The sequence below is a fragment of the Clarias gariepinus genome, chromosome 19, assembly GCF_024256425.1.
Source record: "Clarias gariepinus isolate MV-2021 ecotype Netherlands chromosome 19, CGAR_prim_01v2, whole genome shotgun sequence".
Taxonomy (NCBI): domain Eukaryota; kingdom Metazoa; phylum Chordata; class Actinopteri; order Siluriformes; family Clariidae; genus Clarias; species Clarias gariepinus.
In genome coordinates, this window is record NC_071118.1 from 27,523,089 (window position 1) to 27,543,117 (window position 20,029).

General features: G+C 38.3%; 1 protein-coding gene across 1 annotated transcript; it reads left to right on the forward strand.

Moving 5' to 3' along the window:
- Positions 1–436: 436 nt before the first annotated feature.
- Positions 437–19,814, forward strand: onecut2 (one cut homeobox 2). Its single transcript, XM_053479033.1, has 2 exons — positions 437–1,643; positions 19,525–19,814. The coding sequence occupies exons 1-2, from the start codon at positions 437–439 to the stop codon at positions 19,812–19,814; spliced, it is 1,497 nt and encodes a 498-aa protein (XP_053335008.1).
- The last annotated feature ends 215 nt before the right edge of the window (positions 19,815–20,029 follow it).

Consider the following 20,029-nt stretch of genomic DNA (forward strand, 5'->3'; position numbering starts at 1 on the left):
GATAAAACCCTAAGCGGGGGCGGGTCTCTCATCCACATACTACATTCTGATTGGTGATTTCGACCTGTCTATCAAGGAGTGAGAAAAAAGAACGAAATATAGCAAGCCCCGCCCATTTCATCAGGGTTGGCTGCAGCAAAACTAAACAGAGCAAATCCCATCCTGCACAAATCCAGCTGCTCGAGCAGAATCCGCAGGAGGAGGAGAGGGTCGGACATGGGGAGAAACCAGCGCTGGCGCGTCTGACACACCGGAGAGAGATTTTCTTTTTTATTTATAAATGAAAGGAGGAGGAAAAACCGAGAGGCCTTAAGGATAACAAAAAGGATAAAAAAAAAAAAAACCAACAACAAGGATAACAAATTGCATAATTCCTGTGCACACCAAAAAGAAAACCAACACCAAAAAAGAAGCATTCTAGACATCAATGGACTGAATGAAGACTGCCTACAACGCCTATCGATGCCTGGCCAAGGAGGATCTGGATGCTTTCGCCATGAACCCGGAGATGACAATGGACGGCATGGGCGGCCTGCACGGCGCGCTGAGCGCGAGCGGCCATGAGCACGAGCTGATGAGCGGCCACAGCCCGCATCACGCGCGCAGCGGCGGCACCGCCACTTCCACGTCGTCGTCGTCGCTGCGGATACACCCGGACCTGGCGTCGCGCTCGGCCATGGTGTCCGGCATGGCGACCATCCTGGAGGGCGCGGGAGAGTACCGAACCGAGCTGTCTCTGCCGCTCCATCACGGGATGAGCATGAGCGTGCCGTGCGACACGTCGCCCCCCGGGATGGGCATGAGCGGCACCTATACCACCCTGACCCCTTTGCAACCTTTACCGCCCATTTCTACAGTTTCGGACAAGTTTCACCATCCGCACCATCACCACCACCATCATCACCACCATCACCATCACCAGCGGCTCTCCGGCAACGTGAGCGGGAGTTTCACGCTGATGCGGGACGACCGGGCTCTACCGGGTATGAACAACCTCTACAGCGCCTACCATAAGGACATGAGCGGCGTCGCGCCCAGCCTAAGCCCGCTCGGGAACGGCTTGGGCACGGTGCACGGCGCGCAGCAGGGTCTGCACGGCTACGGCGCAAACACCGGCGGCGGCCACGACAAGATGCTGGGTTCCAACTTCGACGCGCACGCAGCCATGCTGGCCCGTGGGGACCAGCAGCACCTGTCCCGGGGCCTCGGCGGACCCATGATGCCGCCGCATCTGAACGGTATGCATCCCGGCGCCGCGGTGCATCACGCACACGCTCATGCGCCCGTGCTGGCGGCGCCCGGCCGGGACAGGCCACCCTCCTCCTCTTCCTCCTCCTCCTCCTCCGGTAACGGCGGCACAGGGGCGCAGCACCATCAGCAGCAGCACCAGCAGCAGCAGCAGCTCGAGGAGATCAACACCAAGGAAGTGGCGCAGCGCATCACCGCCGAGCTGAAGCGCTACAGCATCCCGCAGGCCATCTTCGCTCAGCGCGTTCTGTGCCGCTCGCAGGGCACGCTGTCCGACCTGCTGCGCAACCCCAAGCCGTGGAGTAAACTTAAATCGGGCCGGGAGACCTTCCGCCGCATGTGGAAGTGGCTGCAGGAGCCCGAGTTTCAGAGGATGTCCGCGCTGAGGCTTGCAGGTAAAAATAAACAAAGGCATCTAGCTTGTTCTTCTTTCTTTATTTTTCTTTTTAATTTTCACAAAAAAATACCATATGTCGGGTCATGGCAAGTTTGCATACTATGAATAATAGCAGCAACAACAACAACAACAATAATAATAATAATAATAATAACATTTTTTTATAAGACCAAGGACAAAAACAGATTTAAAATGGTATTTTATTTTGTTTTGTTTTAAATCTCTGAACACCTTTTTGTTTTGGTCGATAATTACGATAAGTATTGATTGGCCCCCAAATCCATTTCATAATGTTTTGTAATTTGATAGATCAGCTCACCTTATTGGAATATTCGGAGAATCATATTTATTCTGAAAGCCAATTTTTTTTATAAAAGCTTTCATTATTTGTTTTTATTTGCTTGCGAATGTTTTTGCTTTTTGTTTTGTTTTTGTTTTTTCATTTTTGCGTATTTAAAATTTTGCGTTTTCTGACTTTAAAAAGATACTCAGTGTCAGGACTTTAGTGTAAAACCATACACACTCATGCACACACGCGCTCTCAATACCGTTATATTGTTATGTCTGTGTTCCTGCGTTTTTCTATTGTTCGCGGGGTTTTGTTTAATTTTGATTGCTGATTATTTAACATTAATGAATAGAAAATGAAATTTAAACTGCTCTCTTTTTGGTGGTCCAAATGTCACAAACTGACTATAAAAAGTGTGCATTGTGTGTTGTGAAGAGGTTTGTAGTGTTGTTGATTGTGAGGAATGATGTAGACAAGGGGGCAAATCTCTCTCTCTCTCTCTCTCTCTTTCTCTCTCTCTCTCTATCCCTAACAACATGCTTGTTGCCCCCTCTAGCGATGGACACAGCACAGCTTTTTTTCCTTTGTTCATCAGAAGAAAACATTGCAATATATAACCATAACAAACATGAATTTAAAAATAACACTTTTAAGCATATATTTCTTCTGATTATTTTAGAGGATTATTTGTGACTAATTTCCAGTCGTCTTTTTATTATCTTCGTAATTTTTATACTGTGAGGGTAATTCTTTCTCGATTGTTGTCATTGCAGTGATCCTGAATAGGTGTGTTGGCTGAGCAATAGTATTTGGATTTATTTATTTGCTTCTGGATGCATTATACCTCTTTATAGATTTTTTGCTGCATGTATCTTTTCTGTGCATAATAACACCAGCTAATAATAAAAATGTAAATTTGATCGATAGGTCACATAAATAACCTAATTTATTTAATAATGTAGTTGAGTAGATAAATGACATACCAAAACACATGTTTACTCGTGCTGTGTGATATAAACTATTGCTTGAACCGATCTTTCAGATACAGGCTTAACAGCAAGAGATAATTAAGTGGTCTTTGCAGTGACGGACATAGAAAAGGGGTCAGTCTTTAGACATCCACTGAGACGCAGTAGACCTTACATTGTAGTAGGATTATTAATAGCAATAATAATAAAAATAGCCTGAATATTTGTAATCAGTTAAGCGTGTAAGCTTTACATTTTTTTTTGAAAGATTTAGAGATATATTTTGTAATCTTGGTCTTGCAGATGGCGGTGGAGTCTGGTGGTTCTCTTTCTTTTTTTAAAGGGGTTGTGGGGTTAGGAGGGGGGTTGGAGGGTATTATGTGATGGGCGAAAGGCAGGCAGGGGGAATTGAAAAGAAGCAGCAGAAGCTGCTGCGGCCCGATGAATTATTGATAGAGCTCTCGGCGTGACCCCGCACAAAAAACACACGTTCTTGGGGTTTTTAACCGGGCAAAATGTGCAAAACGTGAACCCTGTGCTTTCTGGTCATTGCACTACTCTTTAGTGTTCATTTTTGAAGTGTCTAGACTGCTACGCTATAATATAAAATGAAATCGAGAAGCAAAATGCTTTTGAAAAACTGACGAAATATCAAGCTGCAAAAATAAAAGATAAATATAAATATCCTAAGCATTTACTAGTACCTAAAGTGTTGAATTTCCTCATATAGTCAGTGTGTCCATGTCCTGCTGGGAATTGATAAATTCTGTAGGTATTAATTAGTAAGAAAAGACATTTTCTCCCTAAGTGATACTCTCTGTGGTGTCACTGTGGAGTCTGTGGTGTGTAGGGAAACACAAAAATAATAATAATAAAACAAAACACGAGGCTTCAGTTCTTGGACCCCTAATAATGGTGTTCTAAGCACATTATGATAAGTAAAGTTAACTAAATAAATAAATCTATAGAAACATTTTTTTCATGTACCAACATTTCAGTACCATGCATGCATGATTAGCCCGTGTAAATGGCTGCTAAAAAAAAAATAATAATAAATGAAATAATAAAAGTATGACTAAATATAAATGCAATGCTTGTATTTGCACTTTATTTAGGTTAAGCTAGACATTAAGACGCTAATATTCGTCCATGATTCATGTAGCCAATTCCAATAAAAAGCATTTGTACATTTTTATGTAATGCAATTTAATTATGTAATGCAATGTGTCACTAAGTTGTAAAAAAAATTACAAAAAGAGTATAAATAAGTCATAAATTTATGTTGTTAGCATAAGGTTAGAATTGGCTGTAATTACATTTAAGAAATGACCCTTTAAAAGATATTAAAAGACACACATTAAAGGTACGGAATGTCTGAGCTCTAAGACGATCACCCCAGTGGAGCGATAAGGAATGGTACTGATGAGTATGCGTTTTCTTTCAGGCTAGTCGGCTAATTGGACGTTCAGTAAAATGCTTGTGATTTGTACATTTCATTACATAACTCTCGGCTCAACCTGACTCTAAATTTAAAACATGGAGACTGATCTCGATTTCTATGGCATGGAAATCTGAAAGAAAGAACAGGGGGGAAAAAGAAAACACTTCCGGGGTTGTTGTTATCGTTTCTGTGTCAGCTTTCAATCTCGGCTAGTTATGACACGGTTTTCTCAAACAAATCTGATGTAGTTGAACGCCTGCAGATCGATGAGGGGTAATCTCCTAAAGATTAAAAGGGCATTAATGTTGGCAACAATAACATAAATGTGTGGACTGCATTGATCTGGAACCGGATCCTGGACTTCTTCCGGTAAAGCTGGCGGATGGGAGTTTTTCAGTCTGACTGCATGGAGAAAATCCCCTCGTTGGAGTGGTTTAATGTCGCTGGGTTTATGATGTGGGTTTGATTGTTAGTATGATCGTTTCATAAATTAATCTAAGGTCAAAGGTTCTTAGGTTCCCCCAAAGGAACATGTATTTCAGGTTACCAAATGTGAACCAGATGTATTTTAGGTTGAGCACTTACAAAAGATCTGTAACCTCGGTCATGCTCAAATGCTCTTTGTAGGAATTTCACCATCAAATTCATCATGCGCTGGATAAAACTGATGATTTCTAGAAGAACCGTGAGTGATCTAAGCGGTTTAATCACTCACTGTTTATAATTGCACAACGAACTCGTTCATTTCAGACAACAGCAACAGCAGGAAACAGAATCGGCTGTAAAAACGTCTCTCGTGACCTTCACACGTACGCTGTCTGCTTGATTCTCTCATTCCAATCTAAAAGATCTGAGAGGATCCGTTCGCCGTTAATGCCTGTAATGGATTTTTTTTTCAGAGCCTTTTAGAGATTTGAAATAGCACGTAGGGACTGATGCTCTAAAACAGACAAATCAAAATAGGTTCAAAAATAGGATCGAATCGCCGGTTGTGTGAGTCAAGTCTGAGTAAGACACGTTGACGCAAGCTTCGTGTGAATAATAGCGATGATCATTTATGGATGATAATTTCTTCAAAATGGAATTTAATCATAATAAAATAATGTTACATGATTTAGCTGGATCTGGAGTTTTTAAAGAATGAGTGTCTGTTTGCTCCGTATAATGTGTTCTGATAGCTTAAAGGATGAAGCTAATTAGCATTTATTTATAATTAGCATTTAATAATAGTACTTGTTATAAAATATAAATCAGTCACCTGCTTTTCTAGTACGTTTACATTTAGATGTAGGCATTTGCCAGACGCTCTTATCCAAAAAACGTAAGTGCATGCATGTGCATGTCAAGTCTATGCTGATCTTTATCTTTAAAACGGCTTGCTTTGTTTGACTTGTAATTGCTCAAAGTACAGGGGTTTTAAAGCAAAGTAATATTTCTGTATACATTAAATTTATAAATGCAAAAAGAAAGGTTTTGTCTTTAGAAATACATCAAGCAGATACAATACTCATACATATACAGTAATCAAATGCAGTCCTGTGTATAAATATTGATAAAAAAAAAAAATAATCAAGGAATAATGCCTACTAAGCAATAGATTTAGGTTTTTAAAAAAGGATAAAAACATTGTTGGAATAAAATAGTCTAATTGAGTGTGTTTAACGTAAAACAAATACAAACGAAAACATTGATTATGAAACAATAGCTAAATTCATGTTTCAGCATTTAGCACACAAGTTAAAATAAAAAATTAAAGATTCTTTTAAACATCTGAATTAGAATGAATGATAAAATATAGTTTAAATAATTGATAGGTTAATCGAAGGTTTGTTGTTTTTTTATGGATAGTCTGTGTTACATTTTAACTGTAAAAATTTTTATAAATTTAGGCTGATAAATTAGATATATTGTTTTTGTAAATGTATTTTTATAATAAAAAAGAGATAATATTAGTCAGGGGAAGAAGGACAAAAAAGTGGTCTGTAGTTTAATTAATAAACTGCATTTTTGATTGGTTTTAAAATAAATAAATAAAACCAAAATTAGAGAAACTTCAAACATTTTTAAAAGCAGTTTTTAAATGGAATTGTTATATAAATTGTTATAGAAAGTTTTTTTGTTTTTATTTACTTTAGACTTTTGAAGATTTTTTTTAATCCCCCAACCAGTTATTCAGTATTATAAAGCTTTTATAAAAATGTTATTCTACCATGAAACTAAAATTAAGTCTGGATAATCTGACATATCGTTGAAGTTTAAGGAATTAACTATTTTAAATTCATTTCTAGTTGTGAAGACAAAGCACAAACTCATTTTTTCCAGTTTATCTCTTGAACCTGGTCAAACAGTGGAATTGTCTTGTGATAGCGGGGTATTTGTCCACACACGCTGGACAGGAGGAGCAAAGGGCAAAGTTTTGGCCTCTGAGATAATTTTGGGGGGAAAAAAACAACCTTGTTGCTGTCAGCAAACAGACCGGAGAGCTGGATCTGAAACATGATTGTATCAGAGGAGACGTGCTGAGAGACTCGCGTCTTTCTCTCTCTTACATCAGTCTCACATCAGGCCAGGTTTTTCTCAGGCTTTAGCACTTCAGCTAATAACGCAAACGCTGTATCTGAGTGCCGTCAGTCTTAGCGTCGGTCTCACTTTACTCCAGAGCTCCAGGATGGCTTTTAGGGGTTTGGAATAATAACGTGTAGGATCAGCTTCATAACATGATAGTGTAGTAATATATATATAAATAGAGACATATCATCTGTGCTACAGTAGATGTCAGAGGTCGTCGGACTCGTACTTGTGCAGTGCTGTGTGCGAATATCATCTGCATCCCTGAATTTTTACTTCTAAAGTTCTAAATTCTTATGCAACACAGAACGATTGTGTGAAGGTCATGGTTTTTGTCTTTAGAAACAGATAACACTTATACAGTATATATGTAAAAATAAATTAATTAATCAAGTAATAAGGTGGACGAAAATTGATTTATGTTAAAAAGATTTTTGTTTAAACAGATAAAAGCATTGCGGGAATAAATTGTAGAGCCATGAGACGAGAGCCATGTTAGTTTAATTGTGAATCTGTTTATGTCTTAAATATAATATATATAAAATTTGATGCGAAGAAAATGATCACATGCTAGAAACTGGTTTTACCATACACACTGAACACCTGAAAAATATAATAAAAGTAGTTTAAAAGAAAAATTGACAGTGTAAAAAATTGTCTGGTCGTATAGTTCATATGTTTGTTAATTTGATTTTCTGTCTGTCTGTCTGTCTGTCTGTCTGTTTATTTATAGTCTAATATTTATATTTAGTCTCGGGTTTATTATTGGGCCAGATGTTATGACTATAAAATGTAAATATTATGATAAATGTTGTCACAGTACACAAATGTGATAAATTGCAGAAATTGTGATGTCTTTTTGTTACATGTCTTAGATTAAGATCAGTAATTAAAAAGAAGTAGATGGATATAGTGTGCAGACAGTTTGGAGATATAAAAAGAAACCAAAAAAAATGGCTGTTTTCTTTCTTGTTTTGTTTTTCAAAAATGATCAAAGAATTGTGATAATGATGAGTCTTTAAAATTGAGTGAAATTATAACGAGTAGTCCTTTTAGCCCTAATTGTTCGCCATGATGTCGGAGGAAGTGCTTTAAAAGCAATAAAGGTTTAAGAGTCGGTTAATTGACGAATTCGAACCCCAGTCAGTGTGTGTGATTAGCACTGCAACTGCAAATGACAATACATAAATTGTGCTAAAGCTAATCAGGAGCTTCTAGACTGTACAGTATGGGAATATTTACATGACTCTGTGTGTGGGGAAAAATTAAGCCTTTGTTGATTAAAAAAAATCTTAATCAGTGTGTCATTTTACTCTGAAAAATCTCATTGAAATTTGGAATGAAATCCTGATTTTTCTTTATAAACAGCGGGAGAACTGCACACATCTGGTTCGGGTTTCCTCCTGCAGTCTTGTGAGTTTTCTTGTTTATTTAACTTAAACTAGCTAGAAAATTACAAAACTTAAAAGTTTTGAAGCTTTTCTTTGAAACTGTGTGACATGGTCATGTGTAATGGACATCAATGTTGTAATATATTGGGGAAAATTCCGATTATCTAATCTACTGGAGATACTAAAATGCTGAATAGAGCATGAAATTCACATGATGTTTGGTGTTTGCTGACACAAAGCCTGATTTAAATCTCATCCTGGCTGATTTTCTTTCTTTTACACAAGACTTAATCACCAGCTGCGTTATTACATCACGTTGCGAAGTCAGTGATTGGCCGTATCTATGGTGATAGATCCGTCCCAAACAAACCTTTGAACTGCTGACATCATCACATGCCTGAGCTTGGACGCGATCCCTCGTGGCAGACCTTCAGACTTCCTGTTATACGTGCGATTAGTGAGAAAAGTGCGAGCGATGGCCGCCTCGCTCTTCTCCTTTCCTCATCTCCTCCTTTTCTCGGAGGGAGAGAGGGAGAGAGATCAGGTGATGTTTCATTTTGCTGCCAAAGCACATGCAGGATTAGACGCTGGTGGCTGAAGAAAGCTGATACACCAACAATCACTGACTCTAATGATGAGAGAGAAATTACACGGAATTCTCGGAATTCCTCATTCCCATTGGTCAGATGAGGTTGATTATTTTTCTAGGACGTAATTGAAGCGCCGTTAATAATCAATGGATTAAAAATAATGTATGAACGTCCTGTAGTTTTCTGTCATTTAACATTAATGTAAGGAGTCTCCAGTGTCAGTCCTCAGCACAAACAGCTTTACTTTTCTTTTTCTTTTTGACAAGATGCATTATTCTGTATCTGTATTATTAATAAAAAAACAGAGGGAAAAACATATTTATCATTTATGGACCATTTGTGGAAGGAGTCTCCAGTGTCAGTGCTTAGTAACATTCAGAAGTAAGTTCCTTTTTACAACATTTCAGACGTCTTTAGGACAGAGAAGCTCTTCTGCGTCCCTTTGTAGTCATATGGAGACGTTATTTTTTATTTTCGCAGCACCTTATATTTCATTCTGCCTAATTAAGACCTGTCGTAGACATTTTATAGCATCATCTAATGGTAGCAAAAGCACAATTAGTAGAAATATAAGCGTGTGTCAAACTCAATTTCATGTTCAAAGACGATGCGATACTTACATTTTAAATTAAACAGGTCCTTCTAATCCCAAACATATAGGAAAAATTATAATTGCATACAAACTTAAAGCTCGGGCCTTAAGAGGTTCCGTTATATCGGTTGCATTACAAGCCGCGTCTAGAGAGGATGACAAAGAGGGAAATTGCCACCTCGTCATTGATTGTTGTTCTACAACAGCACAACATTGGACGTTTTTGTTCGTACACACAGCACGTCCCCCTTTTCCCCCTTCACAGCCTCGTTTTCTTTCCTCTCTCCTTGTGTCTGTTTAATCTTTCGTTCTCTCGCGCCTCTCTTTCTCGGCCTCGTCTCAAGTGAATTAAGAACATCCGCATATGCACAGTATGACACAGCTAAGTGCAAGGCTGTAACATAATGCATTTACCAAGTCCTTTTTACTCGCTCTCACACACTCACGCTGCTCCCCGAGAGTGCTGGTCCCAATCACATGCTGGTGATGTGATACTACCAGCCGAGCCGAGATGCCTTTATGATAAAGAGTCGGATAGTAAAAACCCCTCCTGAGTGTGTGTGTGTGTGTGTGTGTGTGTGTGTTTGCTCTTCTAAAAGGCTACACTGACCTGTTTTATGCTAGTAGAAGTGTGTATGTGTGTGTCTGGACTATTATGTGGAGGTTTCGCTCATCAAGGAAACATCATTGCTGATCATGTTTTGTGGTGAGGTATTGATCCGGGGCACCGGGCACCAGGCACCCCTCTCCTGTTCCTGCTATTCCCCCGATCACTCAGTCACTCCTTCAGCCTTTGTCCCTCGCTCACACACACTTCCTGTTCGGCGCTAATGAGCAGTATATCATGTTTACATGGCAGTTTTGAGCACTTCAGCCTAAATGCATCTTAAACAAAGCTGTTTATGTTGTTAGGAGAGTAATACAGCCATCAAGTCATGCACCCTCAGAATGAAGAATTAAGATAAGGACTTGTCCGTCAACTTAAAAAAAACAGCTAGAAAACGTTTTTAGCACATTTAAGCCTGACTCAGGTTGAAGGCGTGGCCTGAAGTTCGAAAACAGAGTTGTATGCTGTAAATAATTCAGTCTTATTACAGAAGCATCAAACTGATCGAAACTGTTGTTAAAGTCCCTCGTCGAGGGTTTATAAGGGGTTTATAAAGTGTTGTCGTATAAGGCGTTAAGCTGGAAATTAACAAATTTATTCGTAAATTGTTCACAGGAACATTTACACAACAAAATGTTCATTACTATAAGCAAGAGAGCGCCCGATACAATATCATCACGATATACCAAGGTGCCGATTCGATTTGTATTGCGATTATGGAAATGTGTCACGATTTTACGATTTAATTATCCCGATTCGATAATAATATTTTTGTAGATTTTGTTACAATTCTAAACAAACTTAGCTAATGATTTGCTCCCACCACACAGGATGTTGCTCTGTGGCCCAATGTGTGAATAATTAGAGAGCGCCACCTGTAGGATATTGAAGGAACTTGCAACTTTAAATTTTAAATTTTAAATATATAAATTTTTGACTTATTTTGGCAATTTGTCAGTAAACAAATAAACAACGAATAAACAAATTTTCCCCCATGTGTATTCAAAGCCTACAGTATATTTCGCTTGTGAATTTGAGGAAAATCATTCTCGTTAAATTTGTCGTTAGTTGTTGTTAGAAAGTGATTTAAAACAAAACCATACATTAAGACAAATTGGATTTGACATTCAATCAGAACGAAACTAATGGCACCCTATAAGTCAGAATTTAAGTTGTCTAAAGTGTATTGTCTGTTGTAGCGGATGCGCTGCAGTGGCTGAGCTGCATTATCGGTGGATTTAGTGGCACTCTTTTACGGGTTTTAATCTGTGCAAACATTCACACAACCTTATTAAACAGATTGATGGGGAAAAAAACTAAATACATTCCATTTATAGTAAACGCTTATTGGCCAATAGAACTTTTTTTTTTTTTTTTACGAAACTGTTTTCTCTCTAAAAGCCGTCTTTTTCTCATCTCTGTGTGGGATGTAACATCCAGCAAACAAATGCAAAAGAAGACACGCTTTCTTGGCTCGCTTTCCTTCTTCATTGCTTTCTCGGCGCGTCCCAGTTAGCCTGCACCTCCATGTATAATTCAGAGCTCTAACTGACTCTCTAAAGGCTTGTGTTCTCTCAGCCGGGACGCTCTGTGATGAGAGGATCCTATGCGTTCATCCGATTAGAAACTTCTCTATAAGGCCATGCTAGCATGAATTATCCTGAATGCTAATTAGCCTTCTAAGCAACAATTTTGCTAGCTGCAGTGCGAGGCAAAAACATTAAGAAGGCATTAAAAGCGATTTATTCCGTTAATGTTCGTTACAGAATCATTATCATGCATCATGCAAAACAAACATCTGTTACTGTTTTAGTGAGATTAAGGGTCAATTACTGACAGTGTCGCGCTGTTTCTGCGGAAAATAAATCGCACATTTAGAGCACGATTAGAGATCAATTTGTTGTAGGCGTCCACTTTTAAATCTCAGATTGACAAGATGTGGATGTTCAGGCCATGGATGGGGCTTTAGCTTTTTTGTCCCCCTCCATGAGGTGCAGTCTGCGGTATATGTTTCATAACAGTATTTATGTTTCATCATGATGTCGGTTTTAATATTATTAATATTATAACACTGTGATTATTTTGACATCTATTGCGATTGTGATTTAAACTCCGATATGTGCGATATTAAACACACCATTTTGTATTCAGATGTTTTTCTCAGCAAATAAATGGGAAAATAATTTCATTAAGAGAATGCTTACCAATATTATATAGGCTATATATACCTATAGTACTATATTATATATTACTATATTATATCCCGAGTACAATATTTATAATAAATTTGCTGCCCTTTTGCGGCTTTACTGTACGTGACTGTGTTAAAAATTGCAGTTGAAATTGGACAGTTTATACAGAAGGCACGTAAGTACCTGACATACACCAGTCATTTAGTGTATGAGGCAAAATCAAGTTCCAGGAACAGATGGCATTTTGGCAGAATCCTTGATCTTTGGTATTTTTAACCCCGCGGCTGGTTGTCTCCCATTAGCCGGTGCCTACTTAGCAGTTTGTGGCATCTACGGTACGGTACCTACTGTACATAATGACAAAGCTCTAATCTTCTGGGGTTTTATCTGGAGTGTAGTTTGAATATTTTTGCTTACTGGAATATCGACCTCGTTCCCTGGCTTCATTACAGGCTTTAAATTTTAGACGGCATAACAAAACACAAAGCCTTGGGCCTGCTATAAATGACGCAACTCTCGCTAGAAACAACTAGCAATGTGAGTTTGAGACTCGATTGCAATTTCCAACTTTCCTCTGATTCAAATTTTTCCCTTTTTTAACTCCTGATCGGACTAATTGTTGATGAGCAGAGCCGAGCTCGGCGTGACATTGGAGTAAGCTCTTTCCTCTGCAGGACCTGTGGTGCCCTTACTGTAGAAGCCTAACATTGATTTACATTTGGCAGGGGAGAAAGATAAACCCGGAGCGGTGCTCAAGAGGAGCTTTTGCTCGTTTGATAAAAGGCCAGGGAAACTTAGCGCTACTGATTTGATCGATTTAACCCTTAGTCTGTTAGAAAAGCCTTAAAGTTTTTACCCCCCCAACCCCCTGGCTGCCCATTGCAGAAATAGAGCTTGGTCTTTGTAATAGTAGTACAGATGTGGAACAAAATGTAACGGACGTATGTTCGGGCCACTCAATTTGCTTTTGGCTACAGTTTCAAACTTTTTGCGTTAGATCCGTGTTTTTGAGCTTCTTAGAGCGGGCTCTGCCGAGAACCTGGCATTAGTTGAAATCACTATCGGACATTAATAAAGATGTTATAATTTCTTTTTACAATTTGTTTATTTGTTTGTTTGTTTTCAGTATTGGACATTAAAACTATTAAAACTATTTTAAAAAGAGAAATTAAATAATTAGATTTTAAGCATTATTATTTCAACTTATTGCAACCTGCATGTTTGTTTGATTTTTGTCCTGCTGTTGCAATAACCGAGTTTCAGTGATGTTCACATTGTTTGCCATGCAAATCACACACTCTGTATAAGTCTAGCCCTAAAGAAGAAGAAATAAAGACGCAATAAAATATCCATCCAGCCGCAGGTTTATTATCGTAATCTGATTCGACTGCACTGTGGAAATAATTAAAACACCACGCTTTAAAAGAAACTCGTTCAGGTTTATCTACTGCAATTAAACCCGTAATTCGGCAGATAAAACATGACAAGTGTTTCCTGAGCACCTTTATTAGATCAGCATTCTCACAAATAGGTCTGATTTTTTTAATTAACATGACAAGAGAGGTATTGATGCTGAGGAGAACTTGAGCGAGATGATATTTAATAGAGGAATGAGCACGCGTGAGTGTAAGCTAGGGTTCTGCCAGGCTGAAAAATTATCACAAAGACAAGTAGTGATATGTTGGTGTTTTTCTGCTCTAACACACCCACGCACATGGACATAAGTAATGGCGCTCGGTGCTCGTGTTACTCTGAGAAGTATGATTCACTCCTGCCTCCTGCTGGGCAAAACAGGCAATGATTATTTATTTATTTATTTTTTAAAATTATGTACAATATACAAAGTTAAATCCAAAGATCAGCTCAGTATTAGATATTTTTATGTAATTTTCCAGGATAAGAAGCCGTACACACCAAAGAAGATCTTAATAGGTAGAGAATATTTAATTGTATTTATTAGACATGATAATATTTATATATAACATATATTTCATTTATTTAAAATATTATTTTAATTTTGTTGCCAGTTTTTCTTTTTATATTTGGCTTGTTATTGTTGTTGCTTTATGTTAAGCTGCATTTAAAGATTCTTCTCTGCTTTGCATAAGGATACTGTTTTTAAAGTATGACATATATTATTATTATTATTATTATTATTATTATTATATAATAACAACATTTATATAGTGGGGAGTATTTTTAATCTCCCTAGATGGGGAAAAATCCTACCCAGATTCCATTTGAAAAAAAATTCTAAAAATTCTACCCTTTAATTATCCTTCAATTCCCCAGAGAATCAAATTGAAAAACATTCACATGCTTAAAAATCAAGGTCATTTCGAGCGATGCTGAATGAGATTATATTAGATTTTTCTAATGAAGCTTTCTGTTTATCATTTCTCTGTGTTTATTTTTAATATAAATTCTTGTTGTTTTGTCAACATAAACCAAGGAATCATTTTCTTAACTGAGTTGAAAGTTTTAAAGTGAAAAGTGTCCATAACAAAAGTTGTATAAGTATGAGTTGGTTCTGAGTTGGTATTTGAAGACATTTAGAACTGAATAAAAAAAAAGTTTTAGAATGTTGAATTCAATTCAATTCAATTTTATTTGTTTAGCACTTTTAACAATTGTCATTGTCACAAAGCAGCTTTACACAATCAAAAGAATTATTTAAGTCTGTATGGAATGTAAGTGTGCATGAATCAAGGTGAGCAGATTGTCCCTGGTGAACAAGCCGAGGGCGACAGTGGCAAGGAAAAACTCCCTGAGATGGTAATAGGAAGAAACCTTGAGAGGAACCAGACTCAACATGGAACCCATCCTCATCTGGGTGAAACAGAAAGCAGGAATTGATCTGCATTTATACAGTGTGTTAGATGGCAAGCAGTTCAGCTATAACAGTTGATGGTAATTGATGTAAATATGGAGTCCAGGTAGTTATTTAGGAATAAAAACTAGAAACCCCGACACGGTTAGATTTTTGGAGGGGTTTTGGTTAGACATCGAGCTTCTTAAGCGTTATAAAATATACAATATACAAGAATAAACAGGATAATTATATATAATATTGTACAGTTTGGGGATCGAAACACAATTCTGGGACGATTTGGGATCAAAACAAACAAATTGAGGATGAAAACAAAGTAGGCATCAAAGCTTACAATTTAAAGTTCAATAAACATCATTTGGGAATTAACATAAACAATTTGAAGATTAGAACAATTTGAGTCTTAAATAGACAAATTGGGAATTAAAATAATTTCAATTGGGATTGAAATTACCAGTTTTCAGGTTAAACCAAATTGGGACCTCAAAATACACAGTTTGGAGGTCAAAACAAACAAACTGGGAATCAAAAAATAGTTATTGGATCCAAACACGAAACAAAACTATGCAGAATAAATGTATTGGGAAAGGTAGACATGTTAGAAAGTGCCAAGGGATCAACATCAGCCTTCCAGTTTATGACCATCTGAATGAAATTTGTAAACGGGCAAGAAAAAGAGTCCATTATTGTTTGTCAAAGTATAAAATAAATAAAAAAGCCAGCAAGAAGATGAAAAGCCGGAGATGTACAGGAACACGACGGACCTCAGCCTCGGCACTCACCCGTGCTTTTATGCCGTTTATGCACCTTTGCTTTGTGCATGAATTATACATGCAGCATGGAGACGTGCCGGTGTGCATTTCTCTCTATCAAATATTTAGCTCAGCGGTGCAGTTCGAGAACGAGGCTGGCCGCATCCGTGGAGCACGCAGGTCACCGAATCTCCATCTGCGTGTCTCTTTGGCAGCCATTTTTGTTTTCACTGCTTTGCTTTAGTGCGCATTTGTTTTGTGTGCGTTGCCATTTTGAGTTTTGTGTGTGCGTGATGGGGGAAGGCTAGCAGCAGAGGAAGCAAACACACACACACACACACGGCATGTGTTTATTTGCACCCTTACTCGCAGTTTCCTCTTACATAATAGTTTTGTACTCAATTGCACACTTAACCTGATTTCTATTGATCGTCCCTGGCCGCACTTGTGCATACTTAATTCAGAGAGGTAATCAAATAAAATCTTAAGCCCTCTGTGCGTGTGTGTGTGTGTGTGTGTGTGTGTGTGTGTATTGGGGGGAGCTGATGCAGCATTACGGTTTACGCTCTATCATTCTGTCATTACTTTCCACATACACACATCTCCTCAATTGTGTTTTCATGCTGCGCTTTTGATTTTTGATTTCTGATTTTTTTTTTTCTTTCTCCGGACGCTTTAATTATTAAAAGACGATTTGAAATGTTTACACACTTCTAAACGGCAATTAGTCCACCACAAAGCATTACCATGCCACTTTAGCGATCCACAGCCGAGGGAAATGCTGTGTCTTTACTGCTGACTCTCGGCCCAGATGTGATACACACAGTTATGTCTCATTATTAACATTTCAGCATTTCAATAAATCATGTTTTTTATTTTTTTTTGTATTTTTAATGAATTCTGGGAAATGAGATCTCTTAAGAAGTTCATGACCCCTACGTTCTCTTTACATCCCTGTGGAAAGTGGCTCGACCGCATTGCATTGTGGGAATGATTCAGAGGGAAACAATTGCAGGACGGGATGATGCTCAGGAGAGAAGCAGACAACTCCGAAAACCAAAGTGGAAATATTTTATGTTTATGGTATAAAGTCTGCGGCGGATTGGATCAGACAGTACGACCAAATCCGATCTGATATCGATCCACTCCACACAGTGATACAATATCACGCATCATTAATCATTATTAAGCTCCTCCAGTTAAGATGAGACGTTTGGGAAACTGGACGCTGTTCGCTTTTTCTTTTTATTACCTTTCACGTTTTTACTTTATATAAATAGTAAATTTCCAATATGCAGACAAAACAGAATGGGTGTTTATTAAATATATTTTAAATAATTAATTACTCAGTGTGCACAAATATAAATGTTTTATGTTTTATATTAAATGAAATAAAATGCAAGTCGCTCTGGATAAGGGCATCCGCCAAATGTAAATGTAAATATTAAAAGTTATATATTAGTTATAATAGTAACAGTGGAAAAAAGCTGTGGAATAAAGAGCAGTAACACTTTAAAAGAATACGTAGACAGTTCTAACAAAAATTGTCTGCTTGTAGTCAATTAATAATAATAATAATAATTATAATAATAATAAGAGTTTGAGCTCTGTCAATGGGGTGGGAGGGGCAGACTCTCTCCCATGTCAATCAAAATGATAGCCGATGATTGGCATTCATGACGTCAAGTATGTAGAAGAGGGTAGATAGCACTTCTTTTGACTGTGTTGTGCTGCCCATCATACAGCGGCAATTAGAAAATATTTGCCTGCCACCTTCATTTGTTCCCGACATCTCTGTTTAAAAAAAAAAAAAAAACAACGATGTAATGCGATTGGGAAAATTATAATACAAGCAGGAAATATTTCTGTTCCAAGGTAGTCGTTTTTTTAAATGATGTTCATTTCAGTACTTAAATTCTCTATTTTTTTATTAACCCCTACTGATACTTGCTTCAGCACATCATCACCGACTTCAGCCTCATATGGGCTCATTGTGGGCTCATATCACAAGACCTCTGATTGATATCTCAGAAATCTGGTTAGTGAATTCTACAGTATAGGAGGGGTGTTCAAGTCAAATCAGGACTTCTGATGAACTTTCTGGTAAATGAAGGCGTAAAACTGATTGTCATTTACAGAAGAGTTTTAAGCACAGACTCTTAACCGCAGAAAAAAACATTAGATCGGTGCAAACATTTAAAATAAGGCTGTATATCTGTGAATGACGACCCCGGCCGAGGTGTCTCAGAGCCCACTCGCAGCCGACTGCTATTGCCACATCCTCCGGAAAAGTCCTGACCTCAGTCCAAGCCATTTCCACATGTTTGGGTCATTCAAGGAGTTCCTGGGAGGCCGGGGTTTCAGACAAGTAGTTTATCCATGGCTCTGGTGTACTGAGCAAACTTTCTACCTTGAGCACAAGTGAAACACTGGGATACGTGCATTAGTGTATCAGGGGATTATATGAAGAAATAAAGTGAGTTTTTAACTCTCAGAACTGTGTTCTGTTATTCTGTACAACCAAAGTCCCAGTTTGACTTGAACATCCCTCATGCTTTTTCATGCTACTCTTCTACATGAGACGAACACGTCACCTTTTCCTCACTCGCGCGTTCGTCCTCATCTCTGTTGTGTTGTTTTGTTCGAGCCTCGGTGTCCCCCTCGGCCGGTAATGACCCGGAGATCATGTGTTAAAGCCTCTTTAACTGCTCACGGCGCTTAAAATACCCCGCAGCTTCTCCTCACACCGCCTAGATCGTTTGGAGAATCTTAGTCGCCACGGAGGCAATTACCTGGAGGGCACCTCACTTCTCCTCAGATAATCCTGGATATTTCCTGTGAGATATGACGATTGATCCGAACTGAGCTAAAGGCGAAAATGTGGCACGTAAAAATATCTCGGTTCGTTCAGTATATCTTCAGAAAGCAAACGGTCATACGGCTTGTCTCGCGAGCAAGAAATCAAAACACTTACCGTAAACAATCACTCTGTCAGCAGGCTCTGGATTGTTTTTCTCTTTTCAACTGAAACTGGAGACTCCTTCCCAAAATGTTAAGTAGGCAGAGTTAGCAAAACTTTACCATATCAATGATTAAGGATCTTATTTGTAAACAGTAAGTTTTAATCTGTTTTACATGTCGTTGTGATAAAATACTTAACAACGAGTGCCCTTAGAAAATCAAAAATTAATATATTATTAAAAAAGTAATTGAAGTTTGCAACCTGTTAAAGCTAGCTTAGCCATTGATGATAAGAGTAATTTTTTTGTATATTTTAAGGCAATCGTTCACATATTTGAAAGAAATATCAATATTTCAGACAGTTTGGTTGTGGTTCTGGTGTCACTTTAAAAAAAAAAAAATTATAAAAACAAAGACAATGTGCTAGCAAGGAAAACCGCTAGGCAGATTATTAGCTAGTTTTAGCTCGTAAGAGTTATAGTTAGCTAGTAGAGTCGTTAGCTAGTTTAGCCCTCTGTAGTTGCTTAGCAGCAGTTTTCTGATTACTTCCTCTCCAAAGCACAAATTAGACAAAATGATAAGTTTGTTTCTCTGAAAGTAAACGGCACTGACATATTTGACGTATAATAACGTGTTGTTGTTTTTTTTCTTTTCCTCTGTTTTCTTTCTCTTCCATCATCTGTCTTGATCTCCTGGAGAAGCATGCAAAAGAAAAGAGCAAGACTCCGGCAAGGAGAGGAGCAATACACCAAAGAAATCGCGCCTGGTTTTTACCGACCTTCAACGGCGAACGCTTTTGGCCATCTTCAAAGAGAACAAGCGCCCGTCCAAAGAGATGCAGCTCACCATTTCACAGCAGCTGGGACTGGAACTGAGCACTGTTAGCAACTTCTTCATGAACGCGCGCAGACGGAGTCTGGACAAATGGATGGATGAAGGCAGTCCCGGCGGAGCCTCATCCGCTTCCAGCACTTGTACCAAAGTCTGATTTTTTTTTTTTTTTTTTCTGGAAAGGCGGGGGTGGGATGGGGTGGGTGAGGCAAAGAAATGGGAGTTTGGGATTGGGGTTTGTGCACCAGACCAAAAAGTTATCCAAAGAAAAAAAAAATCGGATGGATGTGAGGAAGGGAGCGGGGCTGCTTACCGGCAAGCGTGGCAAAATCACCTTCACATCACTATTATAAGAATCATTACTCAAAAATT

Bases quoted from the DNA above. Each gene is read 5' to 3' on its own strand.
- onecut2 (XM_053479033.1), top strand. From the start codon at position 437: ATGAAGACTGCCTACAACGCCTATCGATGCCTGGCCAAGGAGGATCTG. The intron at 1,644-19,524 runs GTAAAAATAAAC...GATCTCCTGGAG, and splicing joins GTCCGCGCTGAGGCTTGCAG to AAGCATGCAAAAGAAAAGAG.